The sequence below is a fragment of the Petaurus breviceps genome, unplaced genomic scaffold, assembly GCF_028583685.1.
Source record: "Petaurus breviceps papuanus isolate PSGF00001 unplaced genomic scaffold, PetGlider_PUasm1.0 176, whole genome shotgun sequence".
NCBI lineage: Eukaryota > Metazoa > Chordata > Mammalia > Diprotodontia > Petauridae > Petaurus > Petaurus breviceps.
This window is the reverse complement of record NW_027185771.1, coordinates 4,584,549-4,596,956: the sequence shown is the minus strand read 5'-3', so window position 1 is coordinate 4,596,956 and position 12,408 is coordinate 4,584,549. Positions and strand designations below refer to the sequence as shown.

Below are 12,408 nucleotides of genomic sequence, written 5' to 3'. Positions count from 1 at the left end.
CTCCCATCTTCTCTCTCTCTCTCTCTCTCTCTCTCTCTCTCTCTCTCTCTCTCTCTCGGCAAAGATACTGCAGTCCTTTGCCATTTACTTTTTCAGCTCATTTTATAGATGAAGAAACCAAGGCAGACTGGATTAAGTGACCTGCTCAGTGTCTGAGGCTGGATTTGAACTTAGGTCTTACTGAGTCCACTCTATCCACTGCGCCACCTAGCTGCTTTTTAGATATGTTAGCCAAGCCCAACTAACAACCACAATAGCTAGATTTTCTATAACACTTAAAGTTTGCAAGGCACTCTACATGTTTTATCTCGTTTGATCTTCACGGCCCTGGGAAAACCTGGGTGGTATTATTATTCCCATTTTACATATAAGGAAACAGAGACTGAGAGGTTTTATACACCTGGAAAGTGTCCAAGGCAGAATTTGAACTCAGATCCTTCAGACTCCAAAGTTCGACATTCTTTTCACTGTTCAGCTAGTAAATTAAGTATAAGAGTTACGGCTGGAACCTAGGTGTGTGAGAAGCAGTGTTATTAGGGAGGAAAAGCCCTTGATTCAGAGTCATTTCTTGGGTTCCTCTGGATTCTATGCCTTTCTGTGACCTTGGATGGGTCTCTTCCTTTCTGTAGGCTTTGATTTGCCCATCAGTCAAATCAGAGAAAATCTCTACTGGCCCTTCTTCCCATTCCAAATCCTATGAGGATGATTCTTGTGAACCCAAGCTTAGTACCTATACCTATAACTTTTGCAAGTAGCCCCTATTAATACTTTTCCCTCATACCTAGAAGATCCTGACATGGAACTCTGAGAGTTCCATGAGAGAAATGAGGGTCAAGCAGGAGAAAAACCTGGTCCAGCCATGAAGAGGCCCTTTGAGAGCTGCCTGCCATTGGAGGGGGGTCTCAGAAATTGGAGGGCAGCACCTGGCCCTGCTCCAATGTACCCTGCTGTTTCTAGGTGGACAGGACCGAGGTTATCAAGAGCAGTCTACACCCAGTGTTCTCCAAGGTCTTCACTCTGGACTACTATTTTGAGGAAGTACAGAAACTTCGCTTTGAGGCCTATGACATTCATGGACATTGCAGCATCGGCCCGCAGGATGATGACTTCCTGGGGGGCCTGGAGTGCACTTTGGGACAGGTAACTACCTCCCCAGCCCTATGCTTCGGATGCAGACTGTGGGTGGGATAGGGTGTGGATGGCAGTTCTGAAGAGAGGGAGAGAAGGGGCCACTGGAAGGTCATGAAAGGGACTAGTGGGAACATTCCCCGATCCAGCCAAAGGGCAGAGAGACAGGCATGCACCAGCCATTGGAGCACCCAAGAGGCAGAAGAACGGTCCTGTGGAGAGCTAAGATTCGTTAGTGTTGCCCCAGACACAAAAGTTGTATCTTGTCCTGCCTAGGATGTTGTAGGCCACTTCACTGGATTTGAGGGGCTCCTTACTCCTTCCTGGCTTGGAAGCCATTTCCCCAAATGTGATGTCTTGGTGGCATCTGAAATCTCTGCTTGGAATTTCCTCTTAAGGTTAGGAAATATAAAATGCCTGTTTTGGAGATATAACTCGTTAAGATGCTTATCAACCCTCCACCCCCATCCTCCAGTGTAAAGTAACAGGTGTTGATGGATTAGCCCTGATCACCCACCTGGGAGTGGCAGATGAAAGCGGCATCTTAGTCTCTGTCCAAGAGGCACTTACAGTCTAATTGGAGAGATGAGTACAACTGTGAACCCAACAGCATTAGATTCATGATAGCTGTTTCCAAGAATTTAAAGGGCTCTCATATGGAAGGGGGATTAGATTTGTTCTCTTTGGCCCCAGAGGGGAGCAATGGGTGGGCGGAAGTTGCATGAGGAAGATTTCAGCTTTATTGGTTGGCTTCTTAAGAACTGGAGCTGTCCAAAAGCTTATGCACTGCCTGAGAACGGGTACCCATCACAAGAGTCTTAGGCAGAGACCAGATGCTTGATTACTTCTTTGGGGAGGGGGGGTGCTGTTGGGGGTTTGGGTGTGGATTGGATGAGATGACCCAGAAGTTTCCATCCATCTCTGAGATTCTGTGAAGTCCTGATATTATAAAGTTCTAAGTTACATAAATAGAATTAGAGGTAGAGCAGGGTAACCTTTGATAGATGCTGGTTTCTCTCCACCAATGGGACTCCTCCCTCCTCTTCTCTTTGTAGATTGTGGCCCAAAAGAAGATGACCAGAGCCCTGCTCCTTAAAAATGGCAAGCATGCTGGCAAATCCACCATCATGGTAGGGGTGCCCTATGCTCTCCTGCCTTTCTTTGCCTCCTCACCATCTGCTTCCCCACAAAAGTCCTGAGGTTGAAGCATCCCCTCTGGGAGCTGCCAACTCCATCCATCACCCATCTTTCCTTGGGACCTTTGTCAGGAGGCTTAGAAGATTGCACCCAATAGAAACACGCCCCTCCTCTTTCCCTATTTATTATTATTATTAATTGTGCTACTTCAGGAGATGCATAATGGATAGAACTTCCCATAGCTCCCTCTCCCTGGCTCCTCTCAGCTGAGAACCTTGCCCCATATTTCCCAGAAAAAATTGAAATCACTGGCCATGTGCTCACTCTTCTCTCCCCTTCCTCATCTCCCAACACTTGGATGCCTTCTGCCCCTCTCTCCTTTACCTCTGCCTCACGTGATGAAGTGACCTTACTCCTTACCAAGGCTAACCCCTCTACTTGTTCAAGAGATCCATTTCATCCCATTGCCTCCAATAATTGTCCCTTGTCATCCCCACTCTATCACTTTAAAAAAATTAATTTTTAGTTTTCAACATTCACTTCCAATTTTGAATTTCACATTTTCTTCCCATCTCTCCCCTCCCCCACCTCAAGATAGCATGTAGATTTATATAGGCTCAACATGTACATTCATATTCAACCTATTTTTATATTAGTTATGTTGTACATAAGAATTAGAACCAATGGGAGAAACCACAAGAAAGAAGAAACATACAGAAGAAAAAGAAAAAAAGAGAAAGCAAATAATATGCTTTTATCTGCATTCATATTCCATAGTTCTTTTTCTGGGTGTGGACAGCATTTCCATCATGAGTCTTTTGAAGTTGTCTTAGATCCTTGCATTACTAAGAAGAGATAAGTTTATCAAAATTAGTCATCATTTAATGTGACTGTTACTGTATACAATGTTCTCCTGGTTCTGCTCATTTCACTCAGCATCAGTTTGTGGAAGTCTTTCCAGGTTTTTCTGAAGTCCCCTTGCTCATCATTTCTTTTGTTTGTTTTTCTTTTTGGAGGGGAAAAGACAGGGCAATTGGGGTTACTTGACTTGCCCAAGGTCATATGGCTGGTTTTGTGTGTGTGTGTGTGTGTGTGTGTGTGTGTTAAGTGTCTGAGGCTGGATTTGAACTCATGTCCTCCTGACTCCAGGGCCAGTGCTCTATTCACAGCTCAACCTAGCCACCCCTGCTCATCATTTCTTATAGTACAATAGTATTTCATTACATTCGTGTACTGCAACTTATTCAGCCATTCCCCAACTGATGGGCATCCCTTCAATTTTCAATTCTTTGCCACCACAAAAAGACAATTCTCAACAAAAAGAGTTGCTGTAGATATTTTGTACCTGTGCGTCCTTTTCCCATTTGTATTATCTCTTTGGTATATAGTCCTAGAATTGGTATTGCTGGGTGAAAGGGTATGCACAGTTTTATAGTCCTTTGTGCATAGTTCCAAATTGCTCTCCAGAATGGTTGGATCAATTCACAACTCCACCAACAATGAATTAGTGTCCCAATTTTCCCAAATCTTCTTCAGCATTTATCATTTTCCTGTTTTGTCATGTTAGCCAATCTGATAGGTGTGATGTGATACTTCAGAGTTGTTTTGATTTGCATTTCTCTAATAAATAGTATCACTTACTTTCAATTTTTATCTCTACCGGCTCATTTCCCACTGCCTACAAACATGCCCATGTCTTCCCCATCCTGAAAAAAACTTCACTTGGTCCTTCATCCTCATTCATTAATATTCCACATCTCTTCTACCATTTGTGGCTAAAATCCTTGAAAAGGCTAACTACACTAGGTAACTCTATTTTCTCTCCTCTCACTCTCTTCTTAACCCCCCCTCCCCTTTAAAATCTGGCTCCTGATCTTATCATTCTACTGAAACTGCTCTCTTTAAAGCAACCAATCATCTTAGTTTCCAAACCCAATAACCTTTTCTCAATGACCTTTCTATAGCCTTTGACACTGTTGATCACCCTCTCTCCTTAATAATCCCTTTTCTCTAGGTTTTCAGGACACCACTCTCTCCTTGTCTTTTAACTATCTGATTGCTCCGTTTCATTCTCCTTTGCTAGATTCTCATCCAGGTCGTGTCCACTGATAGTGGGTGTCCCACAGGGCTCTGTCCTGATCTCTCTTCTTTTCTCTTTCTATACCATTTCCCTTAGCTATCCCATCAACTCCCATGGATTTAATTATTATCTCTATGCTGACAGTTCTCAAATCTACCTATCCTGCCCCAACCCCTCTACTGACCTCCATTTTCCCATCTCCAGCTGCCTTTCACACATCTTGAACTGAATGTCCAGTAGACATATTAAATTCAACCTGTCAAGAGCCAAACTTGTTATCTTTCTCCCTAAACCTTCCCTTCCTCCTACCTTCCCTATTACTGTCGAAGGCAATGCCATCTTCCCAGTCCCTTAGGCTCACAACTTAGGTATAATCTTTGATTCCTCACTAGTTCTCACCTTGTCTCCCACCCTCATCCAATTTATTACCAAGGACTTTACAACATCTCTCAAGTATACCCTCTTCTCCCCCACTTCTCCGTCACTCTAGTACAAGCCCTTATCACCTCATGCCTAGACTACTGCAATAGCTTTTTGGTGTGTGTAACTGCTTTAAGTCTCTCCACACTTCAATCCATCCTCCATTCAGTCACCAAAGGGATTTTCCTAAAGTGTAGGTCCAACCATGTCACCCCTCACTCAACAAACTCCAGTGGCTCCCTATTACCTCCAGAATCAAATATAAAAGTCCCTGCTTTGCAGTCAAAGACCTTCATAATATTGCCCTCATTTATCTGTCCAGTCTTCTTACACTTTACACCTATCCACATGTCCTTTCATCCAGTGACTCAGGCCTCCTGCCTGTTCCACAAACAAGACATTATATCTCTTGGCTTTGGGTATTTTCTCTAGCTGTCCCCCATTCCTGGAATGTTCTCTCTTCTCCACTTTGACTAACGACCCTCTTATCTTTCTTTATGTCCCAACTCAAATCCCATTTTTTATTGGAAGCCTTTCCCAATCCCTCTTAATTCTATTGCCTTCCCTCTGTTAATTATTACCTATTTAACCTATATGTAACTTGTCTGTAAGTGTATACGTATACATATATATATATATATACACACACATATATGATATACTTGTTGTCTTCCTCAATAGGCTGTGAGCCCCTGAGGGCAGAGCCTGTCCTTTGTTCTGTTTTTGTGTCCCCCGGGCACAAATCATCTAAGTTCTCTGAGGCTCTACATTGCCTAAGAGTTGGGGAACTAAAAATTCCTTAAGCCAATGATAACACAGGACCCTGACTCCACTCTTTACTCTCCCCACTCCAACACTTCAAGATTCCATGGTTGTATTGAGATGGGTCATTGGTTGCTGTACCGATTACAATAACTATAACAACTAGCATTTATGTATCAGTTTAAATTTTTCAAAGTGCTTTCTGTCCATGATCTCACTTGAACTTTACAAATGAGGAAACTGAGGACCAGAGAAGGTAGTAGTACCACACAGGTAGTGTTAGAGGCAGGAGATGAAGCTCTCTTCCTGATTCCAAGTCCATCATTCTTTCCCTCAATACACTTCTGAGTGTTTGCAGGTGGACTTTGTGAGTTTCTGTGGCCAAAAAATCTCATGACCCCGTGGCCTATGTGGCAAAGATGCTTTCTTTTTAGAACTTAGCTGGACTGGTCCTCTGGTGATAGATAGACATCTAGCTCGGTAAGCTCTGCCAAAGCCTTCAAGAGAACAGATCATCTTCATTCCAAGAGGAGGCATCTGAATAAGATCTAACATCATTGGAATGTGATTCATTAATAATTAATAACCATCATGAGGACAGCCACTTGCATTAATAATAACCATATTTATATAAAGCTTTAAAGATTATAAAGCACTTTAAACACATTATCTCATTTGTTTCCCACAACAACTCTGTGAGCTACGTGCTATAGTTATTTTCATCTTACAATGACAAAACAAGAACTGAATCAATTGACTTGCCCAAGGTCACATAGCCAGTAAGTATTAAAGGGGAGTCTCCAAATCCAGGTTCTCTCCACTTGTTTTTGATGCCTGTTTCCATAGCTAATTACACTCTATGAAGCACTTTTAAACAAACATTCTCACCTGACTCTTACAATAATCTTCAAATTAAACGGAGCAAGCATCATGATCTCCATTTAACAGCTGGTGAAACTTGGGTCAGGGAGATGAAGATGGCACTTATTGGCAGAGCAGAGGTGAGGTCTCCTGACTTCCACTGAGAAGTATTCCCTCACCCTAGTCAAGGTCTGGAGGCCTCTCCCACTCACTGCATCCTTCACTTGTCTTTCTGTGATTGTGGGACTCAGTTGACTTGGCTGGGAAGGCTTGAAAGCCTTCCCCCACAGTTCTCTAGGGACACATCCATAAAATAAGGGAACTTAATGAGAAAATCTGGAAGTCCCCAAGTAGCATAGAGTTTTATGATTCTAGAACATTCTCATCCTCTCCAGGTGATAGCAGAGGAGATCTCGGGGAACAATGGTTATGTGGAACTCTCTTTCCGGGCCAAGAAACTTGACGACAAGGTAAGTGGAAAGGAATAGAAACCCTCCAGAAGGACTAGGAGTTCAGTGACAGGTACCTATCAAAAGTCACTACTTTTAATTTATCTTTTTTTCCCCTAAGCTGCTACTTTTTAATTTAATTCTCTTTTAAGCCACTACTTTTCAAAGCAGAACAATTTGTATTATTCTTTCTGATTCTCCAGATAGGACGAATTGAGACCCATAAAAATTAAGTGACTTGCCTCCTGGACATTTCCCCTTCAAACGTCTCCTCCCACAGCTGGGAATTAACTGTATTTCTCTTCTTCTACTCCCAGGATCTCTTTAGCAAATCAGATCCCTTTCTGGAGATCTACAGGATCAATGATGATCAGAGTGAGCAGTTGGTATACAGGACAGAGGTGAGCTGTGGGGGTTATTGTCTAGAATGGTGGTGATGAAATATTTGGGGGACACTTGGAGTAGAGGAAATTAATGACCATAGATAACCAGGTAGATGTAATTTTATTTCCTGAGAACATGAATGTGCCAATTCATGGATGGCGGACACAAACAGGAATTAAATTTGTAAAGAGGGCAGGGGTGTAAGCATTTATATGGAGGCTTCTATGTTTCAGGCACTGCGCTAAGCACTTTTTCCAAATATTATCTCATTTAATTACAACAACCCTTTGAGCTGGGCTCTATTATTATCCCCACTTGACAGTTGAGGAAACAGAGGCAAACAGAGGTTAAGTGATTTGGCCAAGGTCACATAGCTAGTGTCTGAGGTCAGGCTTGAACTAAGGTCTTTCTGACACTAGGCTCAGTGTTGGGTCACCGGTGACCTCTCAGGGGAATGGGGATTGTAAAAGGGGCTGGAACAGCTGTCAGTAGTTCTTTTATGAGAAGAAGACAGCCTGGGGTTACTAGAAGAAATAACAGCCCACATCTGTATTGCTCATTGCATATACAGAGTTAAAGGTTTACAAAGGCACTTCTTCCTTCCTACAGTCTTGTTGAGATAGGCCTAGGACAAATAGTATTGCTGTCTAATTTATAAAGGAGGTGCAGAGAGGCTAACCAGGGGTGGGGAATCTGCGGCCTTCCTTCTAGGTCTTTAAGTGTGGCCTCTTGACTGAATCCAAATTTTATAGAACATATCCTTGGCCTTGAGGCTACATTGGCCTTAAGGCCACTGGTTCCCCTCCCCTAGGCTACATGATTTGTCACCTAGAATCTTAGAGTTAGAGGGAATCTCAATGGTCATCAATTCCAATGTCCAACCCAAATAGGAATTTCTTCAAAAACAAATATCCCCTTAGAAGTGGCCATCTTGTTTTTGTCGAGAGATTTCCAGTAACAAAGAATTCATTTAATCATGGGGCAATCCATTGGACAGTTCTAATGGATGGGCAGTTTTTCCTTACATCAATTTTTTTTTTTGGAGGGGGGAAGGTAGGGCAATTGGGGTTAAGTGACTTGCCCAAGTCCACATGGCTAGTAAATGTGTCAAGTGTCTAAAGCTGGATTTGAACTTAGGTCCTCCTGACTCCAGAGCTGATGCTTTATTCACTATGCCACTTAGTCGCCCCCTTACATCAAATTTAAACCTAATGTTTATAATTACCAGGATTCAAATTCTCCTTCTGACATATGTTGGATTTAGTAGCTTGGGCAATCACTTAACCTCAAAGTGTTTTTAGTATCTCTCTTTTTTTTTTTAAGCAATTGAGGTTAAGTAACTTGCTCAAGGTTACATGGCCAGTTATTTCTGGGTGTGGTGCTGAGTATCTGAGCCTGGATTTGATCCCAGGTCTTCTCAACACTGGAGCCGGTGCTCTTACCCGCTGTGCTACCTGGCCACCCCTTTGGTATCTCTTTAAGATTATACATTGCCAAGAAAGTGCTGATCTGTATTGATGGAAGGAGGTTCCTGACCTAGGAATTCCTTGTATCAGTGAAATCACAGGTCCATTCCTAACCCTATAATTGTGTTATAGGTAGTAGAAGAAAATAGGGAATAACCTAGAAAGCTGGGGAATAGCAACGAACAGTGTGGTACCCAGATGCAGTGCGATCCCATGAGGACAGAGGATTTTAAGGTTGGAAGGCACTAGAGAGATTGTCCACCAGTCCAACCCCCTTATGTTATATAGGAAGAAACTGGGTCCTAGAGATGATACTATTTCATCAGAAAGAATGGTGGATACAAATCATGTGCAGAGGAATGCAAAGCAAAAAAAAGTCAAACTAGGAATACTTTATACACACTGATTAAAACTATGTAGCCTATGTATGTATGTGTACATACACACACGCACGTAAGAGCACACACAGTATCCCAAAATCCTTAGTGCAGTTTAAACTTGAATAGCTTAAAAAATAACTAATAAGTAGCATAAGCTTTAATAGCTTAAAAGACTTTTGGGATGACAGGTATTTATATGAACACATGTATGTATACATGTATACAGGCAACTGGGTGGCAGAGTGCATAGAGTGCCTGACCTGAAGTTAGGTAGATTCATCTTCCTGAGTTCAAATCCGGCCTCAGACACTTACTAGCTGTGTGACTCTGAGTAAGTCACTTTACCCTGTTTGCCTCAGTTTCCTCATCTGTCAAATGAGCTGGAGAAGGAAATGACAAAATCCTCCAGTATCTTTGGCAAGAAAACCCCAAATGGGGTCATGGAGAGTCAGATGTGACTGAAAAAATGGAACCAACAAATGCATGTACCTACATTTGTGCATATCTAGGTACATATGTGTGCACACATACACAGTACTTAGCACAAGTGCTTGACACATAGTAAGTGTTTAACAAATGCTTTTTTTTTTGCTTTTTGGAGGGCAATTGGGGTTAAGTGACTTGCCCAAGGTCACACGGCTATTTTTTGTGTTAAGTGTCTGAGGCTGGATCCAAATCTAGGTCCTCCTGACTTCAGCACTGGTGCTTTATTCACTGCGCCACCTAGCCGCCCCAAACAAATGCTTCTTGACTTCACACACACACACACACACACACACACATATGGTGAACCTGTAGATTATAGTAATTATGGCTTGGATGGCACAATATGATACAGGAAGAGGTTCTAGTGTCAGTTATAAGATGGAATGGATATCTGTGCATATAAGCATGCTTTTAATTTTAAATTGATTACATGTACATACACAAAGGGAAACGATCACTCTACCAAATTGTAAAATGAAGCAACATTTTTTTAAAAACCAATATGGATTTTTTGAGTTTCCATGGTGTTTTTGTTTTGTTTTGTTTTTTAAAGCAATTGGGGTTAAGTAACTTGCTCAAGGTTACCTGGCCAGTTTTTTTGTGTGGGTGTTAAGTATCTGAGGCCAGAACTGATCCCGGGTCCTCCTGCAGCCCCGATGTTTTTGTTTTTACAAGATTTCCCCTCCCGTGCCCTCTCGCCATTGAACCAGACTGTGACAAAGACAAAAACCCTTTAAGCAGCTCTAACACAGCCACAGTGTCTGACAGTCTGAGAGTGAGTGCCATGTATGTTCCCCACCTCTCCTGAGAAGAGGGACATGTATTTCACCATCCCTTGTCTTGGCTTAAGATTGCTTATTATGATCAGTTTGGATCCAATTGCCTTTTTATGCTGTTTTGGTTTGTATTATTTGTAGTATGTATATTGTTCACCTGATTCCATTTACTGAACTCCAAGTGATAAATTATATAAGATCATAGAATTAGTGCCGGATGAAGTAAAATGATTTCTCCAGGATAATACACAGAGTATCACTCATAGGAAATGACCTCCCTTCTTGCCCCTGCGTCTGCTTGGACTGGCCATCAGAATTTAGCCTTTACACACAGGTGGGATGGAAGAAAAGTCCTGATTGGTGGAGAAGGGGAAAGAGGTAGGTCTAAGAGCAAAGTCAAGGTCTGGGAGACAAGAAGAGGGGAGGGGCTGAGCTCAGTACAGGGTACTGAGGACTCAGTCCTCAGAGCAGAGTAAGGATCAGAGCCAGTTATTCTAAACCAGGTTCCTGTCCTTGATATCCAAACCTGAAAAATGCTCTGAACAGTGCACCCACTGAAGACCTCCGGTAATGTGGGGCCTGCTACAGCTCATCGCATCTGGAGAAAGCTGTAATTGTGAAGCAGATTTTTGTTATTGTTGAGAGAATTCATTTCCGTCCCTCCTTTATGCAGAAGTATGCCCAGGAGTACTCTGGCTTTGAAATATAGCTTATGCTGAGACACTTGATGTGTTGATAGGTTTTTACTGATTTGCTTTCTTTTCTCTTTCTTTAAAAAGAGACAGGGGATGGCCTGATGGGTAGGGTAGGGATATGTTTGGAAATTAAGGTGATATGAAAGCAAAAGATATAAATAAAATATGATTAACACTCCCTCCCCCTTCCCTTATGTCAAGCCTGGGATTCATATCCTGGTTCTGGCACTTACTAGCTATATGACCTTGGACAAGTCACTTCCCTCTCTGGGTCTCCATTTCTTCCTCTACCAAATGGGATTAGATTGGTTAATGTCTGAAGTCCTTTAGTGTTCCAAAATTCTGTGACAAGATGAGACTGAAGCCTTATTACTCAGCTCCTAGGGGAAAGATCAGAGCTGTTCCCTGGAGAGAATCCTCTCCTAGGTTGGAGACAGACATTACATCATAGGGTTGGGGGTGGAGACCCTGATAAGGTCAAAAGGGGAAATAATTCAATAACTAGTCTTACCTGAAGGTGATTGTGTTGGCACTACTGACTTTGCCCTATGAGCCCTGACTATAGGCTCTATCTGGTTTCCATAGGTTGTGAAGAATAATTTGAATCCTGTGTGGGAGACCTTTAAAGTTTCCCTGAATTCCCTTTGTAGCTGTGAGGAGAAGAGACCTCTTAAGGTAGTGGGACCTGGGATCTGAGCAATGGGACTGGAAAGGAGTCCATCTTCCCTCTTGAGAGGAGATCTGGGAACAGGAAGCCATTTCCCCTCTTGCCCTAGCCTCTGCTTACATCTTTCTTGTTTAGAAAGGGGGTTAGAATTTAATCTTTAGCTACAGGTGGGATGGAAGAAAAATCCTGATTGGTAGAGGAGGAAGAGCTTGGTCTAGGAGCAAGGCTCTGGCTAAGAGTGGGATTGGAGTTGGGCTCAGTGGGATGTGGACCAGTACTAGGTAAACCCAGAGCATAATGATAACAGGGGTTATATAGGCTTTAAACCTTGGGACATAAGTAGCACAGAATGAACAGTTCTGGCTCTGGCCAGGGGATAGGTTGGAGAGATAGGGGTTGAGGAGGAAGAAAAGAGGGGAATGGATGGACATGCCTCATGGTCCAGGAACTGAGCCAGTTCTCCCAGAATGCCCTTGGGAAGCCTGGGCTAAAGTTTGTTGTTGTTTTGTGCCAGTGTCTGGTTTGGGACTACGATTCTAGAGGCAAACATGACTTTATCGGCGAGTTCTCTACCACTTTCGAGGAAATGCAGAAGGCACTTGAGGAGGACAAGGTACATGGGATGGGGTGGACCTAGGGCATAGGGGTCCATGGTTAGGAACTGAAGGGCTGCCAGGGAGGGAGAGGGAAGGACCACCGGCAGCAGGGATGAACCAG

At 42.9% G+C, this 12,408-nt stretch overlaps 1 protein-coding gene across 1 annotated transcript in view; it reads left to right on the top strand.

Annotated features, from left to right (window-relative positions):
• CPNE7 (copine 7) overlaps positions 1 to 12,408 on the top strand; it is a 42,382-nt gene that overhangs the window by 11,198 nt on the left and 18,776 nt on the right. Inside the window, exons 2-7 of the mRNA XM_069085533.1 lie at positions 958 to 1,140; positions 2,184 to 2,258; positions 6,784 to 6,858; positions 7,155 to 7,238; positions 11,610 to 11,699; positions 12,206 to 12,304. Of these exons, the coding sequence (XP_068941634.1) occupies positions 958 to 1,140; positions 2,184 to 2,258; positions 6,784 to 6,858; positions 7,155 to 7,238; positions 11,610 to 11,699; positions 12,206 to 12,304 (606 nt within the window). The remainder of the gene's footprint in view (positions 1 to 957; positions 1,141 to 2,183; positions 2,259 to 6,783; positions 6,859 to 7,154; positions 7,239 to 11,609; positions 11,700 to 12,205; positions 12,305 to 12,408) is intronic.